General features: G+C 39.8%; 1 protein-coding gene and 1 long non-coding RNA gene across 2 annotated transcripts in view; one reads left to right on the plus strand and one right to left on the minus strand.

Annotated features, from left to right (window-relative positions):
• LOC149242941 (uncharacterized) overlaps positions 1–14,694 on the minus strand; it is a 59,904-nt gene that overhangs the window by 30,217 nt on the left and 14,993 nt on the right. The gene's annotated exons all lie outside the window — the stretch shown is intronic.
• On the plus strand, positions 9,400–11,070 carry LOC149242943 (putative protein phosphatase 2C 52). The gene is made up of 2 exons (XM_089367729.1): positions 9,400–10,413; positions 10,905–11,070. The coding sequence occupies exons 1-2, from the start codon at positions 9,898–9,900 to the stop codon at positions 11,064–11,066; spliced, it is 678 nt and encodes a 225-aa protein (XP_089223855.1). The 5' UTR covers positions 9,400–9,897; the 3' UTR covers positions 11,067–11,070.

The following is a 14,694-nucleotide window of genomic DNA, read 5'->3' on the forward strand; positions in this document are numbered from 1 at the left end:
TCCAAGAGGTGAAATACCTTCCATCTCTTCCACGGAAGGTCACAAACTTGGTATCTAGAGATTTACCATTGATCCTCTATGCAATGATTAAAGTCATTCAAAAATTCAAACCACAGCTGGCACTCAGACACAAATGACCTAAAAACCAGGTCAAGTCAAGACATATTTGGTCTGACCCACAGACCAGTGTCAACTAGACACTCTCCACTAGAATGCCAAAGTTGTCCATTTCAGCTCTTTTTCTGTTTTTGTGAAGGGATTTTTGATTGGTGAGACCAAACTCCAACAAGCAGCTAGGACACAACTACAACATACCTCTACTATTTTTAGGGTAAACTAAATACTGCAGATTTTCAACAGCAATAACATCTCAGTGACATTTTGTGATTTTTGTTGAACTAATTTGGGGAGCTAGGGCACAAATTTGCACTTCTCAGGCTGTTTTCACCAGCTAGCTATTAAGGCAAAACTTTATGATCTGATTTTCAAAGAATCAAGCTTCATCTTGTCACTTCTAAGTTCTATGGCAGCTAGAGCACACTTTCAGACCTGATTTTTCACCAGAAAGCACAGCTATAGAACACTTTAATCATATTTTCAGTGTTGGTTTCTTCACAACCAAGTTTTTCATTGCTAGGGCAGCATTTTTGTTAAGTTTCCGAGATCATTTTGAGTTGAAATAACTCATTTTCAGATCCGATATTCTGAGCAGGAGAAGGGCATTCAGCTGGCCCTCAGTCCTGATATATTTCGAAAATATCAACTTCAGATTTGACATTTCTCAGACATGGCTCGTAAGATTTATAATTATCATTTTCCCATTATTGCTTCATACTATGGTTCATGGCATACTTTATGCATTGTGTACTTCATAATAAAATTACAGACATCCAAACAGATTAATTTCACACCACAAATCCAAAAAAAAGTGAATAAAATTTATTTTTTACGCTGCCCAGCCGTTTTCCAATGACTAGGCCTGGTCAATACGGACTCGGCCTGGTTGACAGAGTCATTGATGACTAGGCCGAGTCATTGGATGACTCGGCCTGGTCATCAATGACTCGGCCAACCTAGCAGGTTACTTCGCCTGGTCGTAATTTTTTTTATCGGCTCGGTTTGACCAGGTCGTTTCCGAGTCAACTCGGCCTGGTTGTAAAACAATGTTCTAGATTCCATACATGGGTTACAAGTTTACTCTAGAGCATGGCCATTGAAAAACCTCAATTTGTAAATTAATATAAGTCCCATCACCCTATTTACAGTCCCTAAATTCTTTAATGAAATTAGATTTGAACTGAGTACAAATCCCATCTCGTCACCTCACTTGTTGTACCTAAACTCTTTAGTGAATCTAGAGTCTATTTGCATAGCAACACTGAACGTGGGAACACCTAATGCACTTCAGAAACAAAAACAAGCAGTGGTTATGTCTTCTTATCTATGCTTTAAGGTCTGAGTATGGAAAGGAGAAGGCCGAGGCATTTAGAGGAGATATGGGAAGGTTACATGTTGATTTAATGATTGTTGTGGGGCAACACTATTCTTTTTTTGCAGACTGCAGGCCCCTGTGGTAATTACAGGGTTCATATCTCTGTTTTGTGGAGGCTGAGAGGCCTAAAAAGGAGCTCAAACCAAGACACATACTCAGCAAGTAGGAGCGCGTTGTTTGGGTAAGGTTTGGAGGGTAAACACAAGGTTTTACAACAATAGGTTAGGGATGGCATGTGCCCTAACCAATTTTGTCATCAACCCGAAACAAAGCACAGTGTGCCAAAGACAGGAGGAGCAGTGAGAAGGTATGTTAGTCTCCTTTTGTTGACGTTGTTTGCCAGTGATGAGGCTATTCCAAAAGGAGTTTGGACAACAATATTGATGATAGATTTGGTACATCCTAGAAGCAAGTTCATCAACAACAATTACATGTATTTCAATGTCAAGAAGATCAGTGATAGGTTGCAGGGAAGTTTGTTCATCTTCTTGAGTTGATGTTTTTCTAGTGGATGTAGGGTCCTAGTAATGGATAGTTGGTGGAGCATCCAAAAGAACAGTTATTTGGGAGGGCTAGATTGGCTTTCTCCAAGCCCTAAGTGTAGGTCATTGAAGGAAAAATGGTCGGCTAGGAGATTCAGCAAGAAAATTGATCATTCTGTATATAATTCGCTATATGATCTACCTATTTACAATGCTACACATATCCTTTCATCCCCCACTGAACGTAAAAGCACCAGATGCATTTCATAGACAGAAAGGCCAAAAACATGTCGAACTCAAACCAGAAAAACTGATCCTTCAATCTATAAATGATCCTTTCTATCTATTTACAATGCTACACACTTGCTTTCATTGTTATCAGCATCTATTTACATGGCTGGAACGTAATAGATCTCTGATATTTTCCAGATTAGGCCTGCATGCATGCACTTTGAGAACATTATTTACTGTACAAATTGTAGATACCCATCATATCACATTTTGACAGTTACAGCCAGTCAAGCATACCATGGGGTTTTCCTGCATATATTCTCCTGTTAGTCCACATCAATAGTGCAGAGATCTGCCATAGAGAGGTCCCAGGTTCGCCTCGGGCAGATTGATAGACATTAAAAAGTTATAGATGCCCGAAGTATCACTCACCAAATAGTTGATCATCTCTTTAGAACAGAGGAGCAGTAAGCATAAATGGACAGCAGAAGGCCAGCACTGAACATCTCTACCTTGAAGATCTAGCCTCTAAAAGGGAAATAAAAACCCTCTGTTTATTCTTTTTTACCTGTCCACCACAATCAATTTCTTGCCTGACAACTTAGAATCCGAACCAGAGATGTAGCAAAGCAGCTTTCCAGTGCCACCTTGTACACTTTGCCAGCATCTCCACTTCCAATAACATGATACTCTGTCAATCCATTCAGAATGTCTGACACTTCAAATTCAACCATGTGAAAGGATGTGAGTTTCCAAGACTCTGTACTTGTTTTAATCTGCACGAAAATCTTGTGTCTCTTATGGAGGAAACCTATACCAATCAAGCAGACTACTATGGCCACAACAATAACCGAAATCAATACCCTATGTCTATGATTTTGAGATGCATGGAAGCATGAAGGAAGCGTTAATGGCCCAGCTCCACACAGGCCTGGATTGTCAAGAAAACTTTCATCATATGCCAGATTATTGTAACCAACAGGGACAGAGCCAGACAAGTGGTTGCCAGACACATTAAGAAAGCTCAACTTGAGATTATCTAATTCAAGGGGTATTTCTCCTGAAAGCAAATTGTTTGAGAGGTCAAGGCTGTTAAGAACAGGCAACAGCCCAAGTGACGCAGGAATTGATCCTGTGATCTGGTTGTTGGCAAGGTTAAGCTGAGAAAGACCTTTCCATGATATTATCGTTCTTGGAAGCTCCCCATACAACATATTGTGATAAAGAGAAAGCCACGACAGTGAGGATAACTTGGTAAGTTCCACTGGGATAGTCCCTGATATATTGTTGTGACTGGCCAGAAACTTGTTGAGAGTCCACAATTGTCCAATGCCAGAGGGAATACTTCCGCTGAATTGATTAATGCGTGTGTAAACTAAAATGGTACAACGTAAAAGTAGGGTATTGGTCTGTAGTAGGCTCTTGATCTAGTCTAAAAGCTGTATGCATATTCGTTGTACAGACAAGATTCCTTTGTGATTTCAGAAATGGAATTATTTACATGCCCAACATGCAAGATTTGATTGCAGAACTATTTCAAACCAAGTGTTTAGCCATAAAATACCAATATGCATATATGTATACTACAAGTAACCTGTTAACAAAATGCTTGTTATTTGATTCAGGGACAAACTACATATTGTGCAAATTCGGAAGTACCTCAAGCGGCTCAAAGATCCTTATAGTCTTACAGTACCGTCAAAACATCAATGAAATAGGAACATTTCCCAGCCAATCCTAATACTGATCCTACACATTAAGAGATGTGGTTCAATCAAGGCAATTGCCATGTATTTTGCTCACTTAATTTACCCTTTGCAGACCCTTCTAAAAGGCTGACTGGACTCCTTATGGCTTTGTAATAATTTTTTATAAGTGGCTCATATTAGTAGGCCTTGGAGGCATCGACATAAAGTGCCCACACTTAGGGCAGGCAGTGTGAGACCCATCACTTGGAAGCAGTGTGCTTCTTTTGTGAATCTTGTGCATAATTTATGATATATTAACTATTTTCTGAACAAGGCACAATTTTTTTTCTTTAATATGCTATATTCGGGTGTACTCACTGTGCTTGTGCATTTTTGCACATTATAGGGAATCACTTTCATTAAACATATGTTGAATAGCAGCCATTGCATATAGCGAACACGCTATTCAAACACCATGTATAGCTATTGAACCTGAAAGTTCACACGTTCCTTCAGTCCAGGCATATAGAAGAACTATCTGGGGCCAAGCTCATGTTTGTAATAAGAGCTATCTGGGTCCTCCCTCTTGTCAGAAACAGGACCCTGAAAACAACATCCAGACCATAACAACAATCAGATTCCATCAGTCACACAATAGTGGCCAGATTGCAGACTATCATGGGCAGTTTCTATTTATTTGCAGCCTGACCAACCCATCTAAATGCAACGATCTGGAAAAAGAGGAGTAATTCAATTCCCATTTTCTTTTCGTACAAAGTTAAAAAGAGGCAAATGGAGTATGATGTGAAAGGGGAAAGAATGTGGGCAGTTTCAATATAATTTTAGCCTTACCAACCCATGTAATTTCATGGACTGAAAGGAAGGGCTTTGAATGACCTCGCCTCCTACCTATCCTTAGGTGTGGACAATCAAAATTTGCTCTAAAAATGTGTGCTCACACCATGTTTTGTCTACTAGTATTGTTAGTATGTCAGTTTCTTACGCACCACACATGCAAAATTCAGAGTAGAATGACATATGTTGAAGAGAAATAGGGAGGAGCCTCAACCCAATAAATAGATAGATCATGAGAACTTGCCCCTACTACGGACTGTGTTCTCCTTGGAAACCAGCAGATGTCGATGTTGGAGACATGTTCACCACAGAGGAAATTAGGGGTGAGTGCTCAACAATAGGGCTGACACAACAGGTGTTACAGTCCCTGCCTTCCAAATTTCAGAGGTAAACTCTGTATGTTGACACTTTACCATATTCACCAAAGGCTGGCAACGATAAAGGACCATATTTGCATTTCCTGCAACTAAAAACCATCATCATTTGTTCCATGATCTAACATGCCTGAGGATTGCTAGGAAGGTGTGACTATTGGTTTATACCTGTTCTAGCTGTGTGTGTATGTATATATAAAGTTGGTTGGGTGAAGCTACATATTTATTGGAATCCATTTTGTTTCCACAAGGTTCTGCTATATACCTGCATGCTGGAAACCATGGCTGAAGTAATGTTGGGCTGCATTTTTACAACTAATTATGCACGCACTTACCATTCTATGAACATTGCATGATGTCTGAATTGGATATTAAAAGCACATGATTCTAGGCATTAATGAAGCACGGACTTATTGGAGTAGAACCATGCACAGTTTCAAATGTTTACAATGAAACTCTACTATTCAAGGGCTTGTAAGGTGACATACCATGTGCACCAGATACTTTGATAGAAGTGCCACTACTTATCATGAGAGCCTGCTAGCCTAGAGTATATATTCTGAAAATGATCTAGTTTCTCAATATGATTATTGGATACTTTGCTTCATCTAATACAGTGGCATGGGCAAGTTGTCCTTTAACTGCTGTAGATTTTCTACATTGCTGGATAGATCAAGGTATATGAGGGCATGTTGTTGAAGGAAACTCGTGTTGCAGAAGGTATGTTGTTGAAGGAAGTTCTTAGCTCTGAAGTACAATAACTCCAAATAAAATTAAAATGAAAGTGAGAGCATTTTTTTGGTATGCCAGAGCAATTTGTCTTTTGATCTGTATGCCAGCCATTTGCACAATATGCTTACTGAACAAGTAATCCAGTCACTCTATTATTCAGCCTAAATTTGCTTTCCCGTGGGTAGCAATGCTGAAAAGTTGACAAGTTTCGCCTTTACGATGCTAGAATTATCTTTATGCAGGAATTCCAGGGATTTTATAACAGTTTTGAAGGTTAGGTGCTGAACGTTACCTCTTTATCTGGTGCTCTCAATGGAACAACTCATGTCTACCCGGATGGAATGCAGTGAGCTTCCCAGAAATTGTTTGATTGTTTGTTTTATGATTTCTTTTCAGAGTATCCTTGTTTTTGCTTTGGAATTTCAGATTCCCAAACTATGTATTAATATTGGACAATGAATATATACCCTTCTGGCAGAGTAATAAATGTTGTATAAGCCTGAACAGGAGTAGAGTAATAGATGCTATACATAATTTATTACTCTTCTGCTGGTTCCATATTGATTACCTATTGGGCTTGTATCTTGTTTCTACTGACATAATTGTTTCCATGTCTATGTGGTGTCACTGGTGGATATCCCTGGGGGCGTATTATTCTGGTAAAATATGTTCTGCATAACATCCCTATATACTGGATGCACATTGGCAATTTACCTCAAGGAGTTCTGCACAAGCTTAATACAATAAGCACAGGTTCATATGGGCCGGCACACAATAAGCTCGAAAATTCCATCTCGTCAGTTTGGACATTATAAACTGCTCGATCAAACAGGGTGAATGGGGGGCTATTGGGGACAGAGCCGAGTGATTGCCCAAGCAAACAGAGAGAATGGACCCGGGCTTCTGAGTGAAAATTAAGCCAGTCCGTCCAACAAATCCCTAGGAAGCAAAACAGGACTGAGAGAGATGATATGGCAAGGAAAGGGAAACAAAGTAGTTGAAGAAGGACCTGACCTGGAAGAAATGATGTTGTGCAGATGTTTTCTAAACAACAGCTCCCGCTCACGATTTCCAGCTCCGTTCTCCGTTCGTGAGATTGTCAAACCAGGGTCCTCTGTCAGTTTGAACACTGCTATACTTTGTGAGATTGATCCAAGAAGGTTGCCGGTAGTCTGATCCAAGAAGGCTGCCGGAAAGGTCATGGAAGCACGGATTTAAGTGTAATAACTGGGTAGCTACCAAACGGACAGATGCTACCATATGCATCTTTCTCCAAAAACACAATGCGCCATTACTACTGGACCTTATGAATGCATAAGCTTGCGAAGAAAACGTCAGGAATTTCTCAAACGCCAACTAAAAATTAAGTAGCCGCAGAACCGCCTTCATGAATATCCATGAATACACGACGAGTATGACCGCTCGCTTTCAGAACTCTGCGGTTATGCCCGCTATATTTCCGACGCCACGTGTCAGCCTGAGAAACAAAGGGACGACGAAAGTCCCTTTCAAAGGAAGGCCTATCGGCCTAACTAGCAATTGTCCCAAAAGGTACAAAGAGAGGCCGATAGGATTATTAAATTAGAATTGTTGAATTTCTCTAGAAGAGATGTTGGTTCAAGCCTAACGGATGAGTAATTTGAGCTGGCTAAACGCCTTCTAATTGTTTTTTTATTATGGTAAAATTATATTGATAATTCATTGGTTTTGCTTTCAAAAGCTTGAAGGAATTTGAAGAGCAAGTATAGAATTGCTTTGTGGGATTTGATCCCAAAATCACTGATTTGTAGATATATACTCAATGAAATGTTAAGCAGCACACCTGCAGAATTTAGAGTAGAATGAAATGGATAGGCCTCCACAATATTTTTTGGATAATTTATACTTATCTGTGCACTCTAGGGTATGTCTGCCTAAAACTATATATTTCTTGTAAACCTACGCTATATGGTTTAGCCACAGTTTTTTAGAATATAAATTCTAACTGTTATTGTCTAATAACATAATGATTTCTAGACTATGTGATTAGTTATATTTTTCTTGTTCTGGCACTGTTTTGGTAGCCTGAGGTATTTATCTATATATTTTTCCAAGCAAAACTTAATGAGAACCTGAGGAATGCTTTGTCACATTTTGGATGGCATTCTTGATAAACCCATCAACATAGACTAGTACACCTGATCAAAAAGGCTTTAATCCGGCACCTGCTATCACAAAATTAGCTAAATGCCTAAAAACATTGGCCATGGCCAACTGAACTAACCTCTTCGACTAAGATATATGTGTGTGTGTGGGGCATTTAATTCATGTCTCTAACCTCAAAAAAGGGAAGACGTTAGATGAGACAAGTTTTTTTGAATACGTTGAAGTATTTCCAAGGTTTAGGACTGTTCTTTATGCTCAATTTTTCTAGTAGCCACTTATTCGATGCCTTTAAAAGGGCTAGAACTTTTGTTCTAAGTCTTCTCGGAGGATTCCATCCACAAAAGCAAATTTCATGGCTGAATGATATAGCTTTAGCTGTTGCATTTGCTTTCTCCATTACTGGTCATATGTAATTATTAAACCCAGTAATGGGGTAAAAGATAATTTAGTATCTGCAGTTTATCTATATATATATATATATATATATATTGGAATGCTTCACAGAAACATACCTCTAGATAATTTAGTATCTGCAGTTTATATATATAGATATATATTGGAATGCTTCACAGAAACATATCTCAAGGGGCTGCAGTGCAAAGAGAGGCTTCCTTTAATAAAAGATTAATAAACTTATGCTATCCCGATTCACAATTGCTTACATATTTAGCGTTTTCCCTGCAACCTTTATGACCTTTTCCTTTTACTTGTTGTCCTCTTGAGGTTTGCTTCGAACTGAGAGTCCATATATCCAGTGGGCTGCGAGGTTTGTCACTCTGTCCTGTCATACGACATAAATTGCCAACAACTTGGGGGAGTCGTTTTTGTTGATTTGGTCATGGCGTTAATTGCAGTGAAGACGTTTATATGTAAATACTGAAGACCTCGCCATTGTGAGAGATCCAATCCTCTGTGGATATGATGTGTGGAATTTAAACAGTTCAGGAGGTAACCCCCATAAGAGCTAGCTTCTGCAGACAATGACAGAGGCATTTGAGTTAATCATAGGATCAATCGCCATGAAAAAATAATGTGCATACACTATGTAGGTTGAGGTTGATGGTTGTTACATCGATCTCCATGGGGGCATGCTGCATATGGACGATATAGATCAGTCTCAACCAGTGTCGTTGAAGGCATGAATGCCCACATGTTATAATTCTAATCGTCAAGAGAGAGTCAGGAGATTAATCCTCATGGCAGTTTGTGATGTAAATGCTCAATTTACACTGGAAACCGCAACTTTGGCAATATCTGGTTAGAAGATGACGGAGAACAATAGGGAACTCCTGTAGTGTTGAATTCTTTGAAGTACCTACCAATAACTATCAGCGAAGGCAACCGAAACCATGCAAGGATTTCCAAGGCTCAATTTACACTGCAAACCGCAACTTTGGCAATATCTGGTTAGAAGATGACGGAGAACAATAGGGAACTCCTGTAGTGTTGAATTCTTTGAAGTACCTACCAATAACTATCAGCTAAGGCAACCGAAACCATGCAAGGATTTCCAAGGAAGACAGAAAAATTTCACCATGCACTTCACAAAAAGCCAACAATGCTGCTCTTCAAAAAATAAGAACTTCCTTCAGTTTTCTAAATTTTCATATATGTGTCTTTGGTTTTACTGAGAATTGTTTGTATCTTTTGATCTCTTACTGTTCTCCACTAATCTCTTCCTAAACAGCAGCAGAAAATAAACAACACTCTGTGCCTCATGCAAGAGGGTATTTTTTTAGAATGTAGAATGTAACATATGCAATCTACATGTATGCTGTAACAACAATGTGCATGCACTATTCAGTGCGAGAAGGATCCTAGCCCTTAGTAATGAATGGAACAAGGGCTACTATGTGACTCTTGGACATTGCCATTTATGCTGTGAATCTTCTTTTCTCATGAGTTCACAAATGAAATGTTTTGAAATTTTCATGGGTCAGAGTTCTTTTTCAGTTCAAATGATATTCAATTTTTTAGCAAAATTTTGCTGTGTCCTAATTGGAAATAAAAAGTTCATATTTTCATTATTCTTTTGTTATCATTCACAGGATTTTGTTTCAGATGATTCAATCTTCTGTGGGGTTTTTGATGGCCATGGTCCTTATGGTCATCTTGTTGCCCGTAGGGTCAGGGATTCATTACCAGTGAAACTGCATTCTTTTTGGCAATCCTTCAAGGATAAAGCAAACAACATCAATGCTACCGATACATACAATAACAAAAAGAAGGCAAAAAATGGCCAAAATGACTTGGGTGGTGATGGCCAAGTCAATTCAACAAAGGAGTCCAGTCTTTTTTCTGCCTGGAAAGATACCTACCTGAAAGCGTACAAAGTAATGGACAAAGAATTGAGGTCTCATCCGACTATAGACTGCTTTTGCAGTGGAAGCACTGCAGTTGCAGTTGTTAAACAGGTAATTTGCAATTAGTCGATATATTTTATATGTATTAGTTATGAATGAAATTTCCTTTCTTTCTGTTTTGTCCTGTTTTCTGTTGTTTAACTTGAAATAAGATATAGACGTTCCTTGTACTGAGGTAAAACTACATACCTTCTGTTTTAGATTTATAAGCAAAGTATGGTACATTTTCAATGCCCAAAAAATTAACATCTGAAAACTATAAGACCTGTTGGCACATAATGTCCTAGCAAGCAAGCAAACAAAGCCAGATGCAGTCTTCTGTTGTGAATCCCAGTTGGACTTGTATTCTGGAGAAGTTAAATATTGAGTGCATCCAAATGTCTGTCTTAAATGAATATCTCTTATGTTGTTAAATTTTAAAGAGTTAAGTAATTAGTTCATGTTTAATCCTTCTAATAATAAGTAATTAGTTCATGTTTCAGGCCTGCAGTTCAAAACTTCAATGTCAAATTTTGAGGGTTGTTATTTGTTTCTGATCTCAGGGAGATTACCTTTTCATTGGGAATATTGGGGATTCCAGGGCTGTCCTGGGAACAAGAGCAGCCGATGGTTCTCTCATTGCCATTCAGCGGACAGTTGATTTAAAGCCTGACTTGCCAAGTAGGTTTTTGGTGCCAAGATCCACAAGCTGGTTTAAGAACTAATGATCTGGAGTATGACTCAGATGGGAGACCGAAAGATCCGACGTTGATTTCCACGAGCTAGAGCCTTAAATAGGAAGCCCCTCTTCACCTCATACAAAGCTTAGATCACCCAACAATCTGATGTTGTCTCAAGAAACCAACAACAATTCCTTACAATATGCAAAATTCCAGCCTCTGGATCTCTGGGATGAGAGATCCATATATAGATATCTGTAAGGGAGATGAGTCAGCTTGTGATTTGATTAGTGTCTTCCCTCTGATAGTTCTTGCTTCCACTTGGAGATTGATGATCTCTTGATCAGAGTTACAACTAGGTTGCTTGGAGGTGGGACCGAATAGACGGCCGGGTACGACTCTGACGAACTTCCCTCCTGCGGTAAAGGAATGGGTAAATTGCCCCCATGTTCATCGGAGTCTGTGCTTACGAAAAGAATTTGGACAGTGTCATCCTTATTCTCTTCTGTGATTGTATCATCTGAAGACGGAACCTCTGAAGGCAAGACCGGGTCAACTGCCGCCTCGACCTTTTGACTTTCATCTGGTATGGGTTTAGATGGTTTGTCTTCAATGATAGATGCTTCAGCCGACCATCTGGGCGGGTCAGTCGGTTTTTCAACTAGTGACGGACTCGGCAAGAGTTTTTTATATCCAGGAGGAAGTCGTACCGGTGAAACCAGACGATCGTCCAAAACTCTTTTAGCCTCGTCTAAGAAGGGACAACGGTGGACGGCATGATCGCCTTCACACAGTTTACAAGGAAATCTGTATTTTCCTTTTTGTCCTGGGGCTTCACTTTCACTAGTCGACGGTGTGTTTTCAACATGATCATCAAAGGTTGACGACACCGGGTTGTGCAAACGAGGAGACCAGTCCCTTAAGATCCGAGGGATGCAAGGACAATCTCTATGATAGTGGTCTCCTTTGCAAATGACACATGGCGATTTAGGCCTGGTCGGTGCAGTGTGTGGATTTTCTCTAGACGACGCTTGGTTGCCCCCTTTCGCTTTTGGCTCCTTCTTCTTCTTCTCTTTCTTCTTCTTTTCCTTCTTCTTCTCAGGTACTCGATTTTTGGCTTTACCAACCCCATCAAGCGAAGAAGGAGGAGGAGAGGAAGAATTGGAGGAAGTAGAAGGTTGGTGGGTAACTCTGGATTCGTCTAGTCGCTGACTCGACTGTTCAGGAATTGCGGTGTTCTGAACGACAAAGGTTGAGAAGAGCCATACGGGCACGCCGATTGTCAATCCTGGAAGTGACAATGTGGCCATATGGGGTGCACCAACATCTCCCCAAGAGGAGAAGGGACTAGGATTTCCTCCAAGGGGAATTCCTTGGTTGGTGGGTTCCATCTTCTCGACCTGAGATCAACGTAGGGAAAGGTGGTGGTTATTCCGTTTAAAATAAATTTTAGACGCTTTGACACAACTTGTTTTTTCAATTTTTAAGAGTCGAGAAAAAACAAAAGATGACTCTAGTCGCCTTCGATTTTTAATGAGCATGAAGTGACAAGTGCTCAGATGGACCTTTTCCGTTAAGGAGTCTGAAAAGGAACGAAAGGGACTGCTCTGGAAATCTAGGTAGAGGGATTACCAAACCAATCGCAAAACTGCAGAATACTTTTTACGGTACGGCAGTCAATCTTCCCGAATGCTGTGTTCAGTGCATTGCGATCGATAGGGCGGCAGACACGGCTTCCTATGGATAAATGATTAAGCCTATTGTGGTCTCCCAAAATATACTCGACGGTACGTGGGAGCACAAGTCCGTACTGGCACTTATCGTCTCAAAGTGGAGGAATCACCCAACCATCAGTGAGAACAACAGTTACCAGGCTTTACGACGCCGGAATACGTCTCTAGCCTAGACTTCTAAATGTTGTGCGTTAGGTTCCAAAGCGTTGTTAGATTCATTGAATTTATTTTATAGTTGATCTTGTTTATGAAGTTTGCCTTTCAGGTTCACCGCGAGATGTAGATGTGTAATTCCTAAAATGCAATCTAAGATGATAAACAGTCTTTTATCTTCTTTGTGCAATGAAAATCCTAGCTACTAACGAAAGAGAGATAGTATTCTTTCACAAAGAGCAAAGAGCACACTCTAAATGCACTTTCTTAAATCAAACCAATCAAACAGTCTAAATGCAAATGCGCATGCATGTATTTGTTTTCGGCTTTCTTAGTATGTGAATGGAGAAAAGAAAGCTAATGCACAAATCTGAATTACTTTTCAAGTGCCAGTTATCAACAAGTTTATTTTCGAAATAAAAAATGGAGGCAATCACAACACTTTACGATTTGGAAATGAATACTTGCTTTTGACACTAGAAAAATTACAAATTCAGACCAAATACAATAGTAACAGGATAATCGACTATCAATAGCAACCAAACTCTTTCCTATGACTGAAAACGACACTTGCGACACTTTCAAATCAAAGGACAACAGTACGATTACGTTACTTTTTGCAAAGGAGAACTGAAAATGACTCAACAAATACACAAAAACATTTACAGTTCTTTTGCACAAAGGAGGCGGAATAACAACAAGGAAAAGGGGTTTCAAACAGAGATATACTGATTACAGGCAGCAAAATTCATGAATAGAACTGAAAAGAATGAATCACAGAAACCAAAACTGAACAATACCTAGTCTGATCAGCGCACCTGTAACACAGGGAATTTGAAATGCAGCGCACCTACTACACTCGGGAAGTGCGCTGAATTTCAGATTTACAGAACAGTACCTGCGTTGGGCCAAAGACGAGACTTTGCTTGGGTTCCGGGTCACAGTTTGCAGTTCAGTTCATGGGTTTTGGCTGAGCAAATGGTCATCAATAATGCAACAATCAGGGGTAGATCTAAGGAGGTTACTAGAGCTACCACGAGGGCAATCAGAGAGTTTGTAAATCAGTTGTTTAATTTATAAACAAACCCGGAGATTGACTGAAGCGACATTTATCTACTTTGCATTTGCATAGCAAATGCAGTTTGAAAGCTACCTGGCTCGACTTCAGGCTCCGTCTGTAAGTTTATAAAATAAACAATCAAGGAAGATAAACAAACAAACTAATTCGTCAGTTTGGACATTATAAACTGCTCGATCAAACATGGTCAATGGGGGGCTATTGGTGACAGAGTCGAGTGATTGCCCAAGAATGGACCCGGGATTCTGAGTGAAAATTAAGCCAGTCCGTCCAGCAAATCCCTAGGAAAGCAAAACAGGACTGAGAGAGATGATATGGCAAGGAAAGGGAAACAAAGTAGTTGAAGAAGGACCTAACCTGGAAGAAATGATGTTGTGCAGTGTTTTCTAAACAACAGCTCCCGCTCACGATTTCTAGCTCCGTTCTCCGTTTGTGAGATTGTCAAACCAGGGTCCTCTGTCAGTTTGAACACTGCTATACTTTGTGAGATTGATCCAAGAACGCTGCGGGTAGTCTGATCCAAGAAGGCTGCCGGAAAGGTCATGGAAGCACGGATTTAAGTGTAATAACTGGGTAGCTACCAAACGGACAGAGGCTACCATATGCATTTTTCTCCAAAAACATAATGCGCCATTACTACTGGACCTTATGAATGCATAAGCTTGCATATGAATCCAATCCTTTGTGGATCTGGTTAGAAGATGACGGA

The sequence above is a fragment of the Pinus tabuliformis genome, chromosome 8, assembly GCF_031772625.1.
Source record: "Pinus tabuliformis cultivar Carrire ecotype Pingquan chromosome 8, CPIR1, whole genome shotgun sequence".
NCBI lineage: Eukaryota > Viridiplantae > Streptophyta > Pinopsida > Pinales > Pinaceae > Pinus > Pinus tabuliformis.

Excerpts from the sequence above, each read along its gene's own strand:
- LOC149242943 (XM_089367729.1), top strand. The coding sequence starts at position 9,898 with ATGAGTTCACAAATGAAATGTTTTGAAATTTTCATGGGTCAGAGTTCT. Across the intron at positions 10,414-10,904 it reads CAGTTGCAGTTGTTAAACAG|GGAGATTACCTTTTCATTGG; the intron begins GTAATTTGCAAT and ends TTCTGATCTCAG.